This window comes from Malania oleifera, chromosome 3 (genome assembly GCF_029873635.1).
Source record: "Malania oleifera isolate guangnan ecotype guangnan chromosome 3, ASM2987363v1, whole genome shotgun sequence".
NCBI lineage: Eukaryota > Viridiplantae > Streptophyta > Magnoliopsida > Santalales > Ximeniaceae > Malania > Malania oleifera.
In genome coordinates, this window is record NC_080419.1 from 119,016,377 (window position 1) to 119,040,755 (window position 24,379).

Sequence of the window (24,379 nt, forward strand, 5' to 3'; positions counted from 1 at the left end):
GCAGCAAAGAGAGAGAGAGAGCTCAAAATGAAATTCGTCAGTGGTAGGGAATGGGAGGGGGAGTTACGCGTCAACAATATACATCGACATCTACATCCACATGCCGTATGTGCTCACATCAGACTCCACTCCACTCGGGGAGGGGGAGAATAAAAAAAACAAGAAGAAGAAGAAGAAGAAAAGGAAGAAAACGACGTCGTATGTGGACCCGGTCACGAGAAACACAAGATTTAGGAGGGGGTTAAGAATTGACCAAAATGCCCCCACTTCCTCCCTTTCCATTTCCATTGAAATCTGCAAAGCACATACAAACGCAGATTGGCATTTGTTTATTTTTAGGGGGCTATGAGTACAACTTCCACGAACCCTCCCCCATTCCCATCACTCCCCTTGCCTCGTCCCCTTTCATTTTCACTACGGCTGCAAGCAACCTCTGCAACTTGCAAAACTTAGTATTTAAGGAGTGATGGCGAACCATGCGTTCACTTGCACATCCGCATATGGTACGCCTACAGAGGTCTCACTGAATTGAGAGAGAGAGAGAGAGAGAGAGAGAGAGAGAGAGAGAGGGGTTACAATTCTTTCTCAAATTATTTTAATACTCCTTTTTCTTTTCTTGGTATGGTACTATTTACTGCAGTAGAAATTTGCTCTTGTGAAAATATGTAGAATTGGTCTGGGAGGGAGGGTGGAAGGTCTCCAAATGTAATACGGGAACTAGTGAATTACATTTTAATCACATTACGTTTTACTTCTCAACAAACCAATTCTGTCTTTAGATTTTTCGTGATTTCTCAAGAAGTTATGATTATAAGCAGCATACGAAGATAATAATAATAATAATAACACCAGATTCATTACAATGCTATGGAATGTAGAATAGACTCATTATATTACATATAAAACACGAAGGGTATATCATCACTTTATGGCACTATCAAAAAAATGTCCTCTTCACCTAGTTACAACATGAATTACAACTTGAAACAAATCTGCAGCTCAAAACCAACCACCTAGTTGGGAAAAAAAAAGCCTGCATCTTTTTAAATTCAAGAGTTTCTAGCAGGCAGAATGACCATGCACCAACTTTCTTGTATGTGCTAGTTTTACATATGCCTCTTGACAAAGCGAAAAAAATTTCAATGCAACAGTGGTAGTCGAAGAAGAACCATATGGAATTGAATACAGAAGTAAACTTCAAGTTTACTGAAGGTACCTCTTAAGCCTCATTGGGATTAATCTGCAACAAATCCAGCCCATCTTGCTGCTTTCAGGCATGTAGGTAGTTTCAACTGAGCAGAAAAAAGCACTACCTATCATCAGGTGGCAGCGTTGGACTTTTGGAGCACATATCAATCTTGTGAAGCTCCTTCAGCCTGGTAGCTGGTTTACACAATCCTGGAAAAAAGGTTTTCACAATTTTCTGGTTAGAGGTCATACTAGTACACTACAGTTTGAATTATATTTATATTGCAGTTTTCCAATCACCAAATTATTTGTCTTGAGGTCAAACATCCAGGGATGCTGTAAAACAAGCAAAAGCTGGAGGGAAAGCTATGCCAAACTACAATAAGATAAGATAATATAAGTAGTTGTCCTGCAATTTCCAGCAACGATAACAGTTCACTAGAGTAACATAGTGGAGTATCATAATTAAAAAGCTCAGATTAACTAAACCCTCATCAAGGAACACTGGAAATTATTATATGTGTTCACAAATTTGCAGCACAACATACGCCGCAAATATTAGAAGGGAAGATGGCAGATCATTTCAAAATAATAAGAATATTAATATTAATACTAATAATGATAATAATCACAGGCTAGCATTATGTGTATTCCAAACAATTATGTGTATAAACTCACATGAAGGGAGACATTCTCCCTAAGCATGAAACAGAATTTATGTGATATGCAACTTGTTTTCTCGTTTTCATGGGATAGAGAAATCTCATGTTGTAAAAATATATGATTGTCAAGAATTCTCAGCTAACAAATGGTAGTGCACCAGACTCACTTCTTTTCAAGATAAGCCTTCACGTTCCTTGTGTAATATCCACATTATCATAACAATTGAACCGCAAACGTGGTTTTCAAAATTGAAAATAATATATCTGATATTGAAGTAGTTAAACTTCATTTAAAATAGATGAAATAATAACAAGGGTGCTTGTGTTATCCAATTCACCTGAACATCTCGGGATGTCCCAGACAGCAATAGATGTGGGTGTGCAACGAGGATCGCACATTGCCTTGTTATGCTCGTGATGGACATTCATGGCAAGCATCCATGACCCAATAGTGACATCCTCATTACTAAACATTCTCAAACTGAAAGGCAGAAAATGCATCTAATTAAGGAAGAATAAGCACACGAAAACAGGAAACAAATTGAATGAGTCTATAAAACATTATAAGAACATAATCGAAAATATGAAGGGGGAAAACATAAGGAAAAATGAAAAAAGTTTTGATAGATATTACCATATTAAGGTCTGATCTAAAATTTACAAACTAGACATAGTATAACCAGTGAATAAGACAAGAAAAATGAAGATGCGTATGATATCCTCTCTACAAGATTTATCGTTGTAAAGCCATAAAATTACTATTCTGCCTCAAATTATGAAAACTTTCTACATTGAACTTGTATGGACACAATTATGAATTAATTATTAATGATCCTAAATTTGTTCCTTTGTAAGAGGTCAGGCTTGTGGTCATGGAGACACGTAACAGGGTCTCTCTAACGATCTTGTTCCTAGGATGTTCTAAAGAGTCTTGCCTTGGCTGGTTGACAGGCCCAAACCAGGGTTTATTAAACTTTGTCTCACAACCTATTAGACCAACAATCTAGGTTCCCCTCATTGTTTGAGAGTAGACATGATATTCCCTCATTTGAGAATGACACTTCACGCATATATGCCCCTCTTTTATAATAAATAGCCTCAATGATGCTTCAGCCCTCTCTAATTCGACGCCTTCCAGCCATCAGAATCCCTCACTGGCCTCTTGTGCCTGAGCTCTGCAAAGATTGTCTTATTCTCCTCTCAAGATCAGCATCCATTACTTAAGCACAACGCTGGATCTTCTCCTTCACCTTCAAGAGAAAACCACCCCCCTGCCCCCATCATTTTTCCAACTCTATTTAAGAGAGTAACTGATGTAGAGGCAGCATCAAGAATAAGGATCTAACGCCAGGGGAGAGATTAGGAGAAGTTGAAGAGAAGGAAGGAGAAGAGAGGAGAGAGGGAGATATACAAGTGGGAAACTCATGACTGCCTACGACATGGCTTTCACACACTATTTATAACAAAGCCTCTTCACATGAAATTACACATAAACCCCTAAATTACATTACATTACAAAATACCCCTCCAAGGCAAGAATACATAAATGCTACAAAACAAGCCCCCAAATACACGTAATACTATACTAACTAAACCCAATAGTCCCTTAACACATATATTCTTAACTATTCTCCAACAGGGATCTTCCCAAGGTCTTGCTTCTTGTCCTACATCAAATCTACCCTAGTTAGAAAAAATCCGGCCTCAAATTTTGAAATGTCAAAGGATCAAAGCAAGGAGCAAACTTGGCCTCTTCAAAAGCTAGTGCTTGAGTGATACAAGAAACCACGATCCTTTCGCAGCATCATAGACTTGAATCGAGAGTTGGCATCAATGAACACGTCGGGAATAACAAAGTCAACAGGTGGAATGTTTGAAAGACTTTGGATGTCTTCAAACACATTCATTGCCTTGCTTCAAGTTGAGTAACTTTGACATGATCAATAATTTCAGATTATTTGTCCTGGTTGATTGGTAGCAAGCTTCAAAATAATTTTCTCCCCATTGTAGTGGAAGATATATGTGTTTTCATGTCCTTAAGTCACACCCAAATCATCCAACCAAGGAGAACCAAGGAGTCAATGGCCAAACTTCATAGGTATAATATCACACCAAACATCTTTTGCAAAAATGTAAGGTAGTGTTATCAATCCAAGACATCTCATAAGGCTCTGGGTAAGGTTCTGGACGAAGTTGCATATGAGCGACCTCATTTATAGAAACCATATTCATAAGACATCTTCCCTCAACGATGATTCTACAAACAGTTTCTCTACACTTGGGAAAGGAATGAGATGACTTGAAATTGTCCCTAAGGTATGAGAAAAGGCATTCCTTTTTCCAATAATTTGTCACCATGTTGCTGGATTTTTTTCTTCTTGCAGCTGTCCCCGATGAAGTTAATTCAGGAAATTTTTTTCCCCTTTCGGAGCAATATGCTTTCGTGGTGGAAGACAGTAGATTACTTGTCCGCAGATGTGGCTTAAAGAAGTGGCAGTAGCCAGTGGGGTAACCAGCTTTGGTTTAATGGCTTTTGGTCTCTAGGATGGGCAAAAGAGATTTAAGATGAGCTGGGTCTCTTTTTTCACTTCTTATTTTTATTTTATTTTATTAATAATTGGGCTTGCAATTAAAGAAGTGGATGACCTGGAGGTTGCAGGTGGTTTTTTTTTTTTTTTTTTTGACTGAAATTTTATAGCAGAGATGATGATTGAAGGTGCTTTTCGTGGATGGCTTTGAGATGAGAGATTAACCAAGAGGGAGAGTGATTAAGAGAATGAAAGATGAAAGGAAAAAGAGAATTTCAGAATTTCAGATTGCAGAATATCAGAGAGAGAAGAGGACAAGAAGAAAAAGAAAAAAGAAGGGAGAAGGAAAGAGAGGATAAAACTGCAGCAGGCAGAGCAGTGAGTTAAAGAGAGCAGAAAATAGAGGGAAGGTGCTGCTGAACAGCATAGAGAGCAAAGAAAGAGGAGGACAGAGTTAGAGAGAGAGAATGGAAAAGGCAGAACAGAGATGGGGGGAAGAAGAGAACAAGAAAGAAAAAAAAAGACAGGAGAGAGGAGGAGAAGAAAAAAGAAGAGTGAGGGAAAGTTGGGGGAGTGAAATGGAAGAATAGAGATCAACTTTTGGGTTTTGATACCAAATTATGCAGGGGCAGAATTATCTGCAGCCATGGAAGAGACTAGAAGAAATTGATGAGAGGAAGGAAGGGGAAGAGAGGAGATACCAGGGGAAAATTTACATTCACTTCAATTCAAATTTAATAACTGCCTAAAACATGGCTTTCATACACTATTTATAAGAAAGCCTCTTTGCATGAAATTACACATAAATCCCTAAATTACATTACATACAAACATACCCGTACAATACACAAATACTACAAACAGGCCCCCAAATACATATAATAATATACTAATTAAACTAAACACATTATAAGTAAACCCAACATCCCTTAACCCAAATCTTTTTAATTATTCTCCAACATGGATCTTCCCAAGGTCTGCTTCTTGTCCTACATCAGTATGGTTGTGTAAGATAATGAAAGGCCAGGTACTCAATTAGAAGCTTCTAACACACAACCTACCCAAGGCAATTGACAAAAGGTGGACAAAAGTCACACAAGTGATCATCCTACACCAAAAATCTCAAGGCTTCGCCACCTATATGGCCAAAATGTTGCAAATAATCAATCCTCTCAAGTGAAGTTGTTTGTTGCTCCCAAAAAAACATTAAAATACTTAATAAAGTGGTGGCCACCATCGATCACACAATCCCAACATTGCCTTTCCGCCCTCAAGTGGGAAGGGCATGACAGAAGTACATTGCTAGCCCAAGAAGATCCTACTCAAACCTGGTCACTCAGACACCACTCTGTAGGAGATAGTTTCTAACATGCCTCCTGCACCTACTGCACACAAGTTTAGAAACAGGTCTACTTTGCATGCTCCTTTAAACCTCACTCCAGTGCCTTCACCCCCTACATCACTAAGGAGGAATTGGACAAGATTCTGAAGAGAGAGTATGAGAAACATTTCATTTCTGGGGTTGAATTTCAGTTCTTCTCACATGGCTCAGGTTTCTTCCAAGCCTTATCCAGTTATCCCACAGGCTAAGTCAGTCCCAAATTCAAGCTCCTCAATGATAAGACCAAATGTGATGAAATTTGTAGAGACATCCATTGTTTATTGATTGGACGAAGATCTCAAGTTAATGAATTCTCTAAGTTCTTGACTAAGAAGGCATATATATATCACTTCAATCGTAAATTTAGGTTGGACAAAACCTGGACTTGGATACGATGGAGAATATGACCTGAGTGAGCCTCTAGCGGGAGTCTAAGAAGTCAAAAAAGTGTGGATTCAAGAAGATGCCTTGGTTGTTTCCCTTTAGTGGAATTTGATGGAGCCCCAGACCGCATGGATGTAGAATGCATCTAAATACATGTAAGGAGATTTGGGATTATGCGAAGCTTCCGTACTCTAGTAGCATTACACGTATGTATGATTTATCCCATGAGTACCTGCAATTAGAACAGAGAGATAGAACCATTGCAAATTATTTTGGAGAGATGAAATGCATTCATGAGGAGCTTAACATCATGCAACCTATAACTGCCGACATTTGTGAGATGCAGAAGCAGAGGGAGCAGATAACAATTCTTCGGGTTCTAGTGGGCTTGAAACCCAAGTTTTAAGCAGTCTGGTCCTAGATACCTAGTAGTGCAGAGTTGCCATCATTTGCCGATGTCTATTCTAGTGTCCTTTGTGCTTCCGTTGGCACATATTCTCTTGCTCTTGCATCTGGCTCTAAGAGGACATCCTTTGCCACACATGATGATTCTTGTTCTCTACCATACAACCACAGAAGTTTTCGAGGTGGTTCAAGTGGTCATGGTGATAGAAATGGATGAGGTAGAGGCACTCCTCACAAGTGTGCTCATTACCATGGTAGACCTTCATGTGTTTCCTGTCACAACGTCCCCGGAGAGCCGACCCCCACGCAACGGGAATGATTGAAATTCCGAATCACTTCAACCAAGTGACAGACTCAATATTATATTATATGAAACCTCATATAATATATGAAATGGGAAATGAGGTACTTCAAAAACAACGGAGTCGCCACTAACCTATTTATTCTAGGTGCAGTTAGAACACCTATTAATATACTACTAGTTCATTGGTCAGCTAGGTCCAATGATTGGATTCGAGAGTACGGTTATGCAAAGGTAACGTATCAGCACCCCTTCATACTTGTCCTACGGACGGTACCAAATTAGCCTAAAGATTACACTCAAAATTCGAGAGTACTGTTTATTTATTTACCTAGTCTTTAAATATTGGATAGTCCTGCATAGGACAGAGACTATCCTCACATCAGAACGTGCTAAGAACATAACTCTTAGTTATCCTTTTCGAGGATGATTTAAAGCCTCCCTTTATTGCCCTTAAAATGTGTTAATCACCTGACCTTCATTTTTCAGGAAGACTTGCATAAGACAAAGACTTCCTATCTTCAAACCTCAAAGGCATGCAAAGACACGTTTAAGATTTCAAAGAAAGTTCATTAAGATTTCCAATCAGTGGCACATCAAATAGGCAAACAGTTAAATATATGCAATTAAGATCACAACCCAAAAATTGAAAACAAGGTGCGCATCATAATTCAAAGATTCTAAAAGAATCACTAAAGATAAAGTGATTTAGTTAGAATCTCTGACCCTCAGGAGATATTTAGGATCAAAGAACCCCCATTTTTTAAAATTTCCCTCATAGGGGAATGCGCACACACACCTGTACAAATAAGCTTAACACATGTTTGACGATAAGAATACTGACGATAATAATAGCAATAACAACAATAACAATAATACCGAAAATGACAATGAAGATACTAACATTGCACACACACATACATGCACACATATACATATATATAGATATAAATATATGCACATACTGAAGCACACATCAAAACACACACACACACACACACACACATATGTTATATATTTATAAATTAATACAACCATTCCACACTGACATGCAAGCATGCATATATATATATATATATATATATATATATATATATATTAATCCACACACACACACGCACATGCAAGCGTACATATATATATATATATATAATATTTATATTAATACACACTTATGCAAGCACACTCACCCATATATATTAATTAATACACACCCACATATACAAATAAACATATATATTACCACACACATATGACATACCTGCATCCACCACATGTATGCATACCGACATTCATGCACCACACACCCTCACACATGCATACATGCATCACATGCACATGCACTCACTCACACCTCCATGCATCACACACTCTCTCACACATACACATACAACACACACAAAAATGGCAGAGAAAGGAAAACTGAGAGAGAAAGAGAGGTATGGCCGAGAGAGAGAGAGTTTCACCTGTGGACATAAGGAGGAAAAATGGGGAAGAAAATAAACGAAGGAGGAGGAAAAGAGAGAGAGAGAGAGAGAGAGAGAGAGAGAGCAATGGAGAGAGAGAGAGAGAATTTCCCCAACCATTTTCCCTTTTTTTTTCCTTTTTTCTCCCCCTTGTGAGCCCAGCCCTGTCGGGCTTAAATAGAGTGAGGAGAGAAAGAGAAATGGGGGCGTGGGTATAAGAGAAAAAAATAAAAGAAATGCGTGTGGGGGAGGGGGACAGTCCTGCTCGCCGAGGCTGCACTATCAGGACCATGCGAGTGTCAAGGTGGTCAGCCATGCGGCTGGGCAAGGATGCACGTGGGTGCACATGGTGGAGAGAGAGAGAGAGAGAGAGAGAGAGAGAGAGAGAGACAATAGAGAATGAAAAAGGAGAGGCGACGGTGGCCGGCCATGAGGTTCCAAGAAGAGTCCGGTCGCCGGAGCATGCGAGAGAGGAAAACGAGGAAGGAAAAAACAAACTACGCCATTTTGGCGTTTTAACGAGACGGCCAAAAAGGTGTTGTTCCATTAAACATCAGGCGCGTGTGCGCACGCACCTAGGCCCCCCACACAACAGTCAATTTTCCTTTTTTAAAAAAAATAGTAATTTTAATTATATATATATTTAAAATCTGAATATTATAATTTAATATTATTATTCTTTTTTTAAAAAAATTGTAAATTCTATTAAATTAATTAAAAAACAAGTGGGGTCTACAAAAATTGATCAAAAAATTTAGAAGTGTCAAAAAAAGGCCAAAAAATTACAGACAAATCAAAATTTTACGTCAATTTTCGTGCAAAAGCCCAAAATTGTGATTTGACCCTCCTTACCGTTTCATATTGCTCCAGATCACATAGTGCAGTCAAATTTGGCAAAAAGTGAGCTGAAAAGCCATAAATGACAGGGCTTTGGCCTTGATTTTCATGGTCGATGGCGAAAGTACTGGGGGATACTACCTTACCATTTCAGACTACTCCGGATCACCCAATGCAGTTAGAATTGGCAAGAAAGGACCAAAAAAGCCGGAGGGCAAGGATTTTGCCTCGATTTGCGTACAAAATCACTGTCATACCTATTCCTTTCGTTTTAGACTGCTTTGAATCACCCCACGCAGTCAAATTTGGCAGAAAAGGACCAAAAAATCTCGAAATGATAGGGGTTTTATCTTGGTTTGCATGTACAAGGTCGAAATCATTGTTGGACCCCACTTTACTATTTCAAACCATCCCGAATCATCTGGGACAGTCAAACAAAGGGAAAAAGAAAAAAAAATCAAAATAATAAAAAAGGTAAAAAGACCTGCCAACCTCTACCTTGGGGCTCTGGTTAAAATAATGATCGGTAGCCTCGGACAAAATGGGTGTCAACATTGCCAATGCAACTACCATGACTCCACACCTTCGGGCTCAAGTAGGGGGTAACGTACTTCTATGTTAGAGAAAGAGAATTCCAAGTTCCAACAGTATCAAGCATCCCAACAAGCTTCTCTTCCCATTGCATCCCTTGCCCAAATAGGTAATCCAACAGCATGTCTGTCATCCAGTACTTCACATCCTAGTCCTTTGGTTATAGACTCTGTTGCCATTGATTATATCACAGGTATACCTAATTTCTTCTCAACTCTTCAGTATCCTAAAAATTTACCTTGTGTTGCTCTTTCTAATGGATCCACCACCACTGTTAAATGAATTAGGACTATAAATTCCACTTCTTCTATTTCTCTTCCTTTGGTTTTGTATATTCCCAAGTTTCCTTTCAATTTTATGCCCGTTGGCAAGATTCCCTTTTTTCTTCCCTAATTTTGTGGTTATTTAGGATTTGAAGACTAGGAAGACGATTGGAAGAGGGCATGAAGCTGGTGGACTTTATTACTTTGAGCTACTATCTCCTTCTATCGCCTACACTACTACTGCCACACCTTGCCAAATTCATTGTCACCTTGGTCATCCTTCATTGGAAAATTTGAAACATTTAGTACCTTATTTGAGCTTTGCATCTAATCTTGACACTAAGTCTTGTTAACATGATTTTGAATCGTCGTAGTGGGTAGTGTAATGTAACGGTAATGGGAGTAACAAGAAGTAGGAGTAGTTGACGTTACATAGTGGGATGGGGGTGTAAATGCTGTGAATTTTTCTCAAGCACGCACAACCCTTGCGGATGTTAGTCTACTTGCAGGCTTTAAGCTTTTAACCCTTCTTAGAAAGAGTTTGAGTGTATTTTGGATCCTCTAGTTCAACTAACTAAGTTGTTTGGAAAGGGCAAGAAGTTTACATTTGTTTGAAACCACCATTGATAGAAACATTATGTGTGCGTGCGAATTTATACTTCTCATTATTCTTATGTGTGACAAATTCTTGTGTGTGCTAAATTAATTAATAAAAAAACCATTATACATTCTATTAGTCTATTAGACACATAAGACATATGAATAATACAAATATAAAATAAATAAAAAAGAAAGAAGGTCGAAGTTGAAAAATATAGAACTTAAATATCGAATTACTAATATTATAAAAATAAAATATTTTCCTAACAAGTTAGGGCCTGTTTGGTATCATTGTTGTTTTTGATTTTTTGTTTCTGTTCCTGTTTCTCCACAGTGAATAAACAAATTATCAAAATGCATTTGTTTATGTTGTCAATTTTTTGTTTTTGTTATTGGTTTTCAACTATTTTCCAAAAAACTGAAAATCAGATTTTATGGTTTTCAGTTGTTTTGGTAACCTATTGCCAAAAATTTTAATATCCAGAAATAGTTTTTTTAGATTAAATTATTCATTTTATACACTTATAAATTAAAATCAAAATTAAATGATCATATGAATTTAAATGCTCACATGCAAAATGTTCTCCTTCAGCCTATTGAACACTTTCCATAGATGTTCTTTATGTTCCTCCACAATGGAATTGCAGACAACCATGTCATCCAGGAATACCACAACAAACTTGTCAAGGTACTTATGAAATACCTGATTCATCAAGGTGCAGAATGTTGCTAACACATTCATCAACCCAAATGGCATCACCAATAGCTCATATGCCTCGTACACTGTGTCACATAGGTCGTCTTCGGTACATCCCCACTACTATCCTCGCTTGATAGTAGCCTGACCTCAGTTCAAGCTTGGTGAAGTATTTTGCATGACTTAGATGATCAAAAAAATATGGAATATGGTACTTATTGTGCACAGTCACCTTGTCGAGCGTGTGGTAATCCACATACTCACATCATGTTTCCTTTGAAACAATATCAATGCTCCAAACAGTGCTTTGGAAGAACGTATATAACCTGCTTCCAATAACTTATCAAGTTGTTAACTCAACAGCTAACTCTAGAGATGCCATCCACTATGGCCCTTTAGCAGGCGGCTTCACTCTCGGTTACAACTTGATCTTATGTTCCACACTCCTCACCCAATTGTGAGGTAGGTTGTTTTGGTGTCACAACTTTGTATTTATCCAACACAGCTTGGATGGTAGTAGGCACCTGCTCTTGGCCTACACCTTCATTTACCACTAGTGTCGCAAGATATGTCTATTTACCCCTCCTCAATCCTTTCTTGAGGTGTATGGTAGAAAGGAATTTCTCTCAGTCTCCTTTCCTTGCAAAAGCTTGCACCATTCAAAGGTGGTCTCTCAGCAAATGACATTGGTACCGCCTTAGTCTCCCTCAACAATTTCATTCCAAAAATCACTTGGAAATCATCCAACTACATGACTTTGAAATTCACATATCTCGTCCTCTATCCAAACTTTACAGTCACTAGCTTGACTACTCCCAGAGTAGGTTGGGCTCCAGAGTTAACTGCTTTCATGTATTCTGAATCATTCTCTAAGGATAAGTTGAGTCTCTATGCTTCTTCTTGTGAAACACAGTTACGTGTAGCCCCAATATCAACAATATAACAGGTGCTCCTCCCATTGATCCGTAAGCTTACAAAATTAACCCTTTAGCTTGGGTAACTTTCACCTCTTTTGTCTGCCGCTCTAACGTGTTGACTAGCCACAATGCATCCATCCTTAAGGTTTCCTCCTCATCCTCATCATCATCATCTTGCAATGCCCCTTCTACAATGGAAAAGCTTGTAAGGCATTAAGCGATGACTTGTGAAGGCACTCAACAACTCTATGAGGACCTTGACATAAGAAGCAATCTTACCTTTACCATTGAGTGTGTTGAATGATTGAGACGAGAAGCTTCTTTGGAAGTTGATGCCTTGGTATCAACTCTTCCACTTATGGTTTTGTCCTTGAAAAACTTTCTGTCGTTCACACCCATGCCACTCTCTTCGAATGCTCTCTCCAACATAGTCAATCAAGCGTTCCACGGTAGCTTGTGTCGTAGGCAAGCCTTCAACTTTTTGTCGATGAAGTTATGTCCTTACCCACAGCTCCAACCCCTCAATAAAATAGAATAACTTGTCCTCTAACATATCCCAAATATCCAACATCAAAATAGAACATTTTTTCACATACTCCCTAATTGAACCACTGTGTTTAAGGTCTCTCAATTTACATCCTGCATTATACTCAACATTCTTAGGAAAGAATTGAGCCTTAAGTTCTCTCTTCAATTTTGCCCAACAATCAACTACACAACATCTATTCTCAATTTCATCGTACTAGGTACACCACCACAGCTTATTATCACCAACCAAGTACATTGTTGCAGTAATTACTTTCACCTATTCAGAGTCGGTCCTCATTGTGAAAGTACTATTGGATATCAAATAAGAAGTTTTCTAACTCCTTGGCATCACGGGCATGGTTTTAAATTGCGATTGCGAGTAGCATAACGTAACGGTAATAGGTGTAACAGGAAGCAAGAGTAACGGATGTTACATAATGGGAAGCGAGTGTAATGGCCGTGAATTTTTTTTACGCATGCACAACCTTGTGCATATTAGCGTACTTGCATGTTTTAAGCTTTTAGCCCTTCTTACAAAGAGTTTTAGTGTATTTTGGATCCTTTTGTTCGAGTAACTAAGTTATTTGGTAAGGGCAACAACTTTACATTTGTTTTAAACCACCATTGATAGAAAAATTACGTGCGTGTATTTATGCTTCTCATTGTTCTTATCTGTGATAAATTCTTATGTGTGCTAAATTAATTAATTGAACAAAATACATTATACACTCTATTAATCTATTAGACACATAAGACATACAAATATAAAATAACTAGAAAAGAAAGATGGTTGAGGTTGATAAATATAGAACATAAATATCACATTACTAATTATCAAAATAAAATATTTTCCTAACTAGTATTTTCAAATTGTTAATTAATGCATATATTGTAAGTAGTTAAAGAAATATTCAATTTTGTATCATTGTCATCCTCATTATAATCTTTTCCCCCTCTCGCCACTTGGTATATTGAGAATGATTTATGAAAGAGAGGGAAAAAGTGAGAAGAAAAAGTAAAAAATAAATTAAAAGTTTTGGTGTAATGATCCTATAGCGGTTACGTAACGGCCGTAGCGGCCTTTACGAAACGGTCACGGTCCGTAACGGCCGCTACAGCCGTGATTTTTCTTCTCACCGATTTCGCGGTGTGTAACGGTATCGGTAACCCAAAAAACCGTTACATAACGGCATTACCTAACGGTCGCAACCTTTATTTAAAACCATGATCACAGGCACCCCCAAACATTTTGTGTTTTGGCATCCTGGTTCCTCTATTCTCCGCAGAATTGGAGGTTCCCACCACAAGAACCATTAGGTTCATTTTGGCAATCATCTCTACCATTTAAGCCTGTAAAGTTTACCACATAACAGAGGTTCTCTGACATTTCCACCACAGAATTCTGTTGATGTTTTTGTGATCCCTCCAAAGCATCAACATGTTCAGCAAGTTTGACCGTCTCTAAGGTCACATTGTTGGTTGTATCAGCTTAAGCCTCTAGCACTTCAATTCTCCCGACATTGGTCAGCATGATCTCTTACCAATGCTTAACACAATCCTTGCCATTAGGTTCATTTTGGCAGTAATCTCTGCCATTTAAGCCTATAAAGTTTCTACCATATAATGGAGGTTCTTGGACATTTCCAGCATAAAACTCTGTTGATGTTTTTATGATCCCTCCAAAGCATCAACATGTTCAGCATATTTGACCATCTCTAACTAAGGCCACATTGTTGGCTGTATCAGCTTAAGCCTCTAGCGCTTCAATTCTCCCGGTATTGGTCAGCATGATCTCTTACCAATGCTTAACACAGTCCCCCAACAAAGACAATTTAATTTATGTAGTAATTAACCAAGCTCTGATACCAATTGTCACGGGCTAAGTATTTTACATTTCGCGAAGGGTTGGGTGGCACTAGCCAAAACACTCTTTTTTAACTAGTCAACCGAAGATTACCGCAACTTACCAATACAATACATTCACAATAGTTCAATGTACAGTAAGCGAAAGTAGTAAGCAATTCATGAAAGCAAATGGCAAGCAAGCAATAAACATTGAAGCAATGAAATTCATTGACAAATACCTCTATAAGTAACGTGTGTTTAGTGAGGGAGGCAAGTAGGCTAAGAAATTGTTGCTGCCAGCACTAAAAATCAGGTTCTATCGCTGCATTTTTTGAATCTTTAAAGTGAATTTGTTTCATTTCACACTCAAGATTGAAGGTGAAATGAAGATAGTTCTTGAAAATTAGGAATCTGATATATCTTTTGCAAGAATAGATTGAGGATTATTAGCAAATTGTTCAAGAATCCTTGGCTATATAAAATTGGATCATGGTGACCATTGTTGAATTATCTGCAAAGGTGGAATTGTTATCTGGTAGAGTACAAAACATGGAAAATGCCTTGGAGACTGCTACCAATGCTTTGAATAGGCTAACAACTGAGGTTGCAGCCTTAGGTAAAAGGCCCATGGATTTTCCTACCATACAAGATGGTGGGATAGCTGCAGTCCCTCATAGTTATGAGTTGTCAAAGGCCGAAATGATCATTTGAGTAAAGGGAATTAAACTAGAAGTCTTAGGTTTTAATGGCAATGGTTCTCCATACGAATTTGATGATTGGGTGTATTCTTTGAAGTCCTATTTCTGATGGTATGACATGAATGAGGCTAGAAAATTGTATTTGGCTGAATCAAAATTGAAGGGAGCTGCTAGAGTTTGGTGGATTAAACAACAAGGGATCTTTAGAAGAAGGAGATTTGGTAAGATTACAATGTGGGATGAGATGAAGTGAGCCATATAGGAGCAATTTGTGCCTCCCAGCTGCCAATAGTGTGTTTATCTCCAACTCTTCAATTTGAAACAAGAAGAAAAGGCAATGACAAAGTACGCTAGTAAGTTATATCAATTGGCTACTCATGCAGTCATAGAATGGAAGAGGATGTGATGATAGCTTTGTGCAGGTAGAATTGAAACCAACCATTGCCTGAAAGCTTGCTACATGTTGTCTCATTACAATTTACAGTTGGGGACGCAATATAGGTTTCCACTTAGATTGAGGAGGATATGCAATGTAACCTCCTATAGCTACATCAACCCTTGATTTGAGAAGTGTACTAGTGGAGTTATATGAGAGAAAACAATTAAGCAATTAGGCAAAGGAGTTTAGACAAATACCACTTGGAAGACTCCTTAGCATTCCAGAACAACTTCAAAGGGCTCGTCCATCACTCAAATGCTTTAAATGTCGAGGTTTTGGGCATCGAGCTACAAAATGCCCTAACCAAGTCATGGTTGTTGCAAAAAAAAAACGATAATGATGATGATGATGATGATGATGAAGGCACTCAAGTAGTGAAGCTAGAAGCCTGAAACAAAGATCCCAAATAACATAGATGATAGCAGCAATATGAAAATCAAGTTAGTGCTTCAACATTCTCTTTCCACAAAATTGAAGAAAAAAAAAGACTAAAGGCGAACCAACATCTTTCTAACTCAAGTGATTTGCCAAAAGCAACTTTGTGCTTTGGTTATTAATCCACGTAGTTGTGCAAATGAAATTTTTGAAGAATCTGGGAAGAAGTTAAATTTGGAATTTGAACCTCATCTGAATCCATACAAAATTGCTTGGGTGAATAATACCAACTTGAAGGTCTATAATCATTGCTTACTTACCTTCAAGATTGGTTCTGTTGTGGAGATAAGAGATATCCTTCCTCTCAAAATTCGTCATATCCTTTTCGGTCGTCCATAGTTATTTGATAGGAAGGTTAAGCATGATGGAAATAAGAATCCTTATTCCCTACCTATAGACAACAAGAAGAATAAGTTGATGCCATCTCAAGCTCTTACACTACCAAGTTGAAGTGTATTGCCAATTCCTTTCTTATGAAGCAAGATGAATATATTCCTATTGATGGACTCCTTGGTACTTTTCCCCAACTCATTGGAGTCGAGTTCTTTCTGGAAGGGGAGGGAATTGATGTTGGACAAGAAGTCGGTATTTGGATGGATCATTTCAACCCAATTTGGAGGCCCAAGTCAAAGACAAGGATCAATGAATTATTGGGTTCTAAACCCGAATGTGCTTAGTTAGTTGTTTAACTATGTGTCTTTAGTTTTCTTGTATTAGGGTTATGTGTTTTAGGGGCTTTCTTGTAATATTTGTGCACTTTAGGGGTACATTTGTAATTCATATAGTTTCAGGGGCAAATGTGAAATTTCATGTATAGAAGGCTTTCTTATAAATATTGTGTAAAAGTCATGCAGAAGTTGTTCGTTGAATTTGAGTTGAGAAAGTGAATGTGTGTTCCCCCTTGTATCTCCTTTCTCCTCTCTTCCCTCTTCCTTCTTCCCCTTTCCTCCCTCCTAAGAAATCTCCCATGGCTGCACATCATTGATGCTGTCCCATATCAGTTACTCAACTTGAAGGCACTACAAGCAACGCATGTGTTTGAAGACATCCAAAGTCTTTCGAACATTCTCACCATTGAGTTTCTATTCGAGATGTGTTCATTGATGTCAATTCACAATTCAAGTTCATGGTGTTGTCAATGGAACATGGTTTCTTGTATCACTCATGGCTATTGAAGAGAGCCAAAGTTCGTTTCTTACTTTGATCCTCCAGCATTTCAATATTTGAGGCTGAATTTTTTTTGGTTGAGGGAGATTTGACGTAAGACAATACGCTAGGGACCATGGCATGAGCCTTGTTGGAGATTAATAGAGAAGACTTCGGTAAGGGTTGTTGTGTTTAGTTAAGTAATTAGTTTAATTAGCGTAGTATGTTGTGTATTTGGGGCTTGTTTGTAATATTTGTGCAATGTAGGGTTAGGTTTGTAATTTCATGTAGTTTTAGGGGTATATGTATAATTTCATGTTTTAGAGGCTTTCTCAAAAATAGTGTGTGAAGCCATGTAGAAGGTCATTAATGAATTTGAATTTGAAAGTGATCGTGTAACTCCTCCTTGTATCTCCTCTCTCTTCTCCTTCTCTTCCTTTATTCTTCTTCGCCTTTCCTCCCTTCTATCTCTCATGGCTAAAGATCCTTATTGCTGTCCCACATCATGAAGTCATATAGACACCATTCTTTGTACACAAATAATTCCATGAAGAGTCCCTAGTCCCTGCTCATTCCGACACAAAGCCGAGAGTGAGGCATGTACTTTGATGATTTATCAACTTATAGGAGGAGTTGTTGGGATAGTATTAATATTGTCAAGTTCGAAGGATGAATCCTCGGAGTGATGAGAACCCCACTCCCTAATTTCAGGTAGACAAACCATACATGAAGCCAAATCCAAATTGAAGTGGAGTACTCTCCCTAGGATTCATACAAGGATCATCCACCTCCCTAGACCTAAGTGAGCACCAACAACACCAAAAATAGGTCAAGAGGCCGTGCTTGAGCTCCTGTCCTCTTAAAAAATAAAGGAGCCAAATAGAATGAATACTCCTGTGAGTTGGCAATATTTTGTTAAATTTAGTCAAAGAAAAGCACACTCAAATAGTGAAAGCTTAGCATGTTTCTTTTTAACCACTCTAACAACACAAGGATGAAAACATCAGGTACAAATATGATCATTTAAACATGTGCATGTGAGCCATGCATGAGTATCAAAGCACAACTTTTGAAGACCCAATTTCAGACATCTAATATAATTGGAAATTTCATACATTTGAAATGCAAAATCAGCTTATAGGAGAAATCCTTAAACTCCATGGGAAAAGAGCATATACAACCTGGTCCAAAAATTAAACCATAATCATGTTTATTACTTTTAGGGGGGAGGGGGGAGAGAGAGAGAGAGAGAGAGAGAGAGAGAGCATGCAATTAGCTGCAAATCAAGGCAAATAGCAGACCTGTTATTTCTAGCAGCCACTAGTGATGCTACCACCTCTGCAGACAGAACATATAATGGACCATAAGCATGCAAGAAGTATTCATTTCCAAGCAGATCTCCCGATTTCTCATACCTGCAATTTTAGCATAATAAATTTCTGATATCCATGAAGGCACAAGTTTCACAAAATTGAACACACTAATTCAAAAGTAACAGTTGCAAAGATCATCTACAATTTCTTTTACCATTTCATTTTTGGATCAGTGACCACTGGTCCTTTCTTCATACATCCCATGTAAGTTAGGGAATGAGTTCTCTCCTTAGCTAAAAGAGTTGCAAGCCGATCTGAAGAATAATCAAGAAAATGATATTATGTTACAATATAGAAGGTAATTACAATGCAGCTAAGTAAACTTCCAACATACCTGGACGCAAGTAAATGTCATCATCGGCTTTGACATAATAATCTGCCTCAAAAAGTTGGAAAGCAGCTCTGAAGTATGCCAACCTACAAGATGGGTGCAAAAAAAAGTGTTACCGCATGGTCTTAGCTACATCAACATTATAATATTAGACCGCAACTTTTTAACTCTTACGTTTTGTATGGAAGCTTCATATATTCTTCTTCAACATCTATAAGCATAAAATCTTTATACTTCTCCACCTCTTCCTCAAGTTCCGCCATCTTCTTTACATCTTTTGATCTCCCAATGACAAACCTAAAAGCTAAACCAGTAGCTTGCTCCAACCTACAATAGATGGTACTTGGGTGAAAATGATGACTCAAAAACCAAAGAAAAGGCATAAAGTGAGTTACAACATAAAAACAACAACAACAAAACCAAGCCTTAAGTTCCACTAGGTGAGGTCGGCTATATGAATCCTTTTCAGCCAATTTATGCAACCATTGACCATTTCTTTGACAAATTTAGGGCTATTAAATCCTTACTCACTATCTCCTTCAAATTTATTTTAGGTCTACCCCTACCTCTTCTACTGCCCCCACAGTAACTAATTAACTTTTCCTCACTAGCACACTATGCAACCTACATTGCGAGTGTCCATACCATTAGAGTCGTCCCTCCCTTATCTTATCTTCTATAGAAGCTACACCTAACTTACCTCGAATATGTTCATTCCTTAATTTATCTTTCAGTGTTATACCACTCATCCATCTAAGCATCCTCATCTCGACAACTTTTACCTTTTGGATATTCTATTTCTTCGTCGCCCAACATTCTGATCCATATAGCATAGCTGGTCCTGTAGCTTTCCTATAAAACTTCCTTTTTAATTTTAAGGGTATTCTACGATCACAAAGCACACTTGACGCTCTTCTCCATTTTACCCAACCTGCTTTAACTCTATGCATTACATTATCTTCAATTTCTCCTTTAACTTGCATAATAGATCCAAGGTATCGAAATCTACAAGTGTTATTTATTTTTTCATCATCAAGTTTAACTTTGTCTCCAATATTCCTCCTACTATTACTGAAATTACATTTCACATATTCTGGCTTATTTCTATTTATCCTAAAATCTCTAGATTCCAAAATTTCTCTCCATAATTCTAACTTAGCCTCTACTCCGCCCCTAGTTTCATCAATTATATAATATCATCTACAAAAAACATACACCATGGAACCTCATTTTGAATACTCTTAGTCAGTTGGTCCATCACTAGAGCAAAAGGGCTCAACGCAAATCCTTAATGTACACTTATGGTGATTGGAAATTCTTAAACTTCTCCATCTATAGTCCTTACACCAGTCAATACTCCATCGTGCATATCCTTAATGACATCAGTATACCTACTACATACACCCTTTTTTTTTTTTTTTCTAAAACCCACCATAGAACTTTCCTAGATATCCTATCATATACTTTCTCTAGGTCAATAAATACCATATGCAAGTCCCTCTTCTTTTCCCTAAACTTTTCCATTAATCTTCTTAAAAGATATATAGCTTTTGTGGTAGATCTTCCAGGCATAAAACCAAATTGATTTTCTAAGACCTTCGTTTCTAACCTTAATCTTTGTTCAACTATCGTTTCCATAGTTTCATCGTATGACTCATAAGTTTAATTCCACGATGGTTATTACAATTTTGAATATCTACTTTATTTTTGTATATAGGTATTAGAGTGTTTTTTCTCCATTCATCTGGCATTTTCTTAGTTTTTATAATTGTATTAAATAAATTAGTTAACCATATAATTCCGTTATCACCTAAGCATTTCCAAACTTCAATTGGAATGTTATCCGGTCCTATAGCTTTCCCATTTTTCATCTTTTTTAGTGCAAGCTTAACTTCGTTAACTCTAATTTTATGAATAAATCTCATATTTTTAGTCTTTTCCTCATTTGTCAAATCTAAGTTTAAGCCTTCTATTTGATTTTCATTAAACAACTTACTAAAATAACTTTGTCATCTTTCTTTAATATCTTTGTCCTTAACCAAAACAAGAGTATGTATCTATCCCATCCTCTATAGTCCAATCCTCATCTTTGATCATTTTATCTTTAAATTTTTTTTATATATCTTCTCACTTTAGGTTCCACCACCTAGTTCTCTTACACTGATTTATTTTATCATTTTTCTTCCATTTTTTAATACATATATCTAACACTAAGACTCTATATTGTGTGGTTAGGCTTTCCCTTGGAATAACTTTACAATTCTTGCTTGATAAACAATCTACCCTCCTAGTATAAAAAAAAAAAAAAACCCTATTTGACTTCTATTTTGTCCACTTTTAAAGGTTATTAAGTGTTTTTCTCTCTTCTTAAGGCAAGTATTCATTATACTAAAATCATATGACATAGCGAAGTCTAAGATCATTTCCCCAAGCTCATTTTTGTCTCCATATCCATATCCTCTATGTATCCTCTCATAACTTATTCCCTTCCAACGTGTCCATTCAAATCTCCTCCTATAAATATTTTCTCAGTCCCTGGTATGTCTTGTATAATACTATCCATATTTTCCCAAAATTGTCTCTTAAGATTTTCTGCTAAGCCTACTTGAGGAGCATAAGCACTAATAATATTTATTATCTCTTGACCTAATACCATCTTGATTTTTATAATTTTATCCCATATTCTGTTTACATCAACAACGCTATCTTTTAAGTTTTTGTCTACAATAATTCCTACTTTATTATTATGTTTTTCTTTTCCAGTGTACTAAAGTTTAAATCTTTATTTATCAATTTCTCTAGCTTTCTCCCCATGCCACTTAATTTCTTGAAGGCAAATTATATTAATTTTTCTTCTAATCAATGTGTCCACAATTTCCATGCTTTTACCCGTAAGTGTCTCTATATTCCAAGTTGTCAATCTAATTCTAATTTCCTGAACTAACTTCTTTACCTACCCACGTCCAAATTGATGTAGGAATCCTCGCATATTTGACACCATACCCAAACGGCGACATGGCACGTCGCTCCGGGGCGACAACTTAGCCCACCCTCGCCCACTTTTTGCTATACCTGGGTGGTACAAGTGCAGCGTGTTGCTCGTATGGGACGTCTCAACAAATATTCAGTAAGAATTCATATCATAGTGATCTAACAAATTTTACGCTGGCTGTCAGCTACCTAGTGCAACCCTCCTCCTTTATCCGGGCTTGGGATTGGCTGTGTGTAAAAAAATTAGGACATTTAGTGCATCACAAGCGGTGTTAAGTGAGTTACAACAGAAGAGGTAAGAATTTCTCTCCAAAAAGAAATAGATGGTACTTGGGTGAAAATGATGACCCAAAAACCAAAGAAAAGGCATAAAGTGAGTTACAACAGAAGAGGCAAGTATTTCTCTCCAGGAAGAAACATGACAATTCTTTTTACCTCAAACTACATATGGGATTCCAATGAAGAAAAGGCTTGTTGTCTTGTGATTGGATTGAATAGAAAGCCAAACACGAATCAACATCAAACTGGATAAAATGTCGGCTTGTATGGTCGTGTGATTATTCAAATAGTTATGAGAAAGGTGGGATTGTCCATTTGGTTGGAGCGAAGTGGAAAGGAGAGAAAATAAACCTATAGAAGAGAAGAGAAGAGACAAGAAAAGAAACTAGTTTCTATCCACCTTGTTTGGTTTAACATGGGGAAAGAAGATAATATTCAATCGCCATTTACAAGAATGTCCCCCATATGATCACTTATTAAGGTTGTCTAAGGGTGTTCTAGTATTTTTCTTCTAGTTTCTCTCCATTTCTGTCTGATTGGGGGCACGGGCCTTCACCTTCTCTTTTTCTCTCCACTTCTTTACTCTTCTCTTCACCTCATGTCAACCGAACAAGAGAAGTAGAGAGAAACCATTTCTTTTCTCTTCCCTTTTCTCCATTTCTCTCCAACTAAATGGTTAAGATATAATTTCAGTAAACTTTTGCTTTCGACTAAAAGAAATGTATTTCTAGAGATTATAAATTAACAATCCCTGAATTAAAGAAGCAGCTGAATAATAACAAAGCCGAATGGCAAAAGAGATTCATCAAGCTGGCCCCAAATAGCTGGAATTCAAGCTTAGCTGACTTTAGTTGAATTAAAATTTCATTACCAGAACAATGAAAATGGAGTGTAAAGCAGATCACCCTTACGCCAGTACAGGCTAAGCGCATATTTAGGAGCTTGGCAAACAATAATTTCCCAAGCAAAACAAGAAAATCATTAATTGATTTAATCACTTAATTAAAAAGCAATAACTCATGTAGGACCCATACAGGCTAGACCAAATTAGTATTAGCTCCCGTAGACAGTAATTTACTAATTTCACAAGCAAAACAAGAAATCATCAATTGAATCAATCACTTCACAAAATAACAAGAACTAACGAAGTTCAGATCAAAGACAGCTGGATTCCATTACTGATCCCAGAAAGAAAGCCATTAGTTATTAAACAAGAATCATATACCGCAGAAGCCCGTCAGGATCGGCAGGGAACCAAGTGGACCGGAGAGCGGCTCGGCGGTCGGCCGAAGAGAAGCCAGTCTGAATCCCAACAAAGCCGAGAAGCTTCGGGCGATCGACGACGCCGCCACCATTACCGCCGCCGATGAGCCGCGAAGAGGGCAGCGCATAAAATTCCCGGAAAGTATCTTCGACTCGGCCACAGCGGAAGACACGGAGCGGCGGGGGTCGGCGGAGGACGGAGACGCCGAAGATCGTTCCGGCGAAGCCGATTAAGAGCGAGAAGATGGAAAAGACGAGAATGGGCAGGGGAGTGCGGGAGGGGTTAAGAGGAGTTGGGAGGGGCTTTTTGGACTTTTCGGACTTGGAGTAGTGGTCGGAAGGCTGAGGCCGGTGGCCAAAGAGAGGGAGAGTGAGAGTGCGTGGCATTTTAGTAAATTTATGGGTGGAGCTGGCCTGAAACGGCCATGGCGCGTCCAGTGTGAGAGATCTTGTGCGGGCAAGGGTATATAGTAGCGACACCCACCCTCCGGCGAAACTTAAAAAGAAAGTCTTTATTTTTAAAATTTTCTTTTTGGAGCAATGAAAGTAGCATCCTACTATCCACCAAAATAAATAAATAAATAAATAAATAAAATTGAGTAATTTTCATTGGGTAAGTTATCTCGAATCTTGAATAACTTTTCTTCACAAATCGAAGAAATTAAGGATCGTATACATTTCACTATGTTACTATATAGCATATAAGATGTTTATCATATATTTTTATTGACGTGCAAGTAAAAATAATTTAAACAAATTGCTTAAAAAGAGTACCGTAATTTGATAGTATATTTGGTTCTCATTTTTATATTTATTGGTCATTTCAAGATT

The 24,379-nt window shown here is 37.7% G+C and overlaps 1 protein-coding gene across 1 annotated transcript; it reads right to left on the reverse strand.

The window, feature by feature from the left end:
- Positions 1-870: 870 nt before the first annotated feature.
- On the reverse strand, positions 871-24,075 carry LOC131151864 (probable beta-1,3-galactosyltransferase 12). Its single transcript, XM_058103316.1, has 7 exons — positions 23,511-24,075; positions 19,190-19,342; positions 19,019-19,101; positions 18,839-18,938; positions 18,613-18,726; positions 2,189-2,331; positions 871-1,398 (listed from the first exon to the last, which is right to left on the reverse strand). Exons 1-7 carry the CDS (start codon positions 23,933-23,935, stop codon positions 1,310-1,312), a joined length of 1,107 nt encoding a protein of 368 aa, XP_057959299.1. The 5' UTR covers positions 23,936-24,075; the 3' UTR covers positions 871-1,309.
- Positions 24,076-24,379: the final 304 nt, after the last annotated feature.

What these genes read in the sequence shown, in the direction of transcription:
- LOC131151864 (XM_058103316.1), bottom strand. Translation starts at nt 23,935, where the DNA reads ATGCCACGCACTCTCACTCTCCCTCTCTTTGGCCACCGGCCTCAGCCT. An exon ending in ACTGATCCAAAAATGAAATG is followed by an intron (nt 18,727 to 18,838) that starts GTAAAAGAAATT and finishes CTAAAATTGCAG; the next exon opens with GTATGAGAAATCGGGAGATC. An exon ending in GGACATCCCGAGATGTTCAG is followed by an intron (nt 1,399 to 2,188) that starts GTGAATTGGATA and finishes CCTTTTTTCCAG; the next exon opens with GATTGTGTAAACCAGCTACC.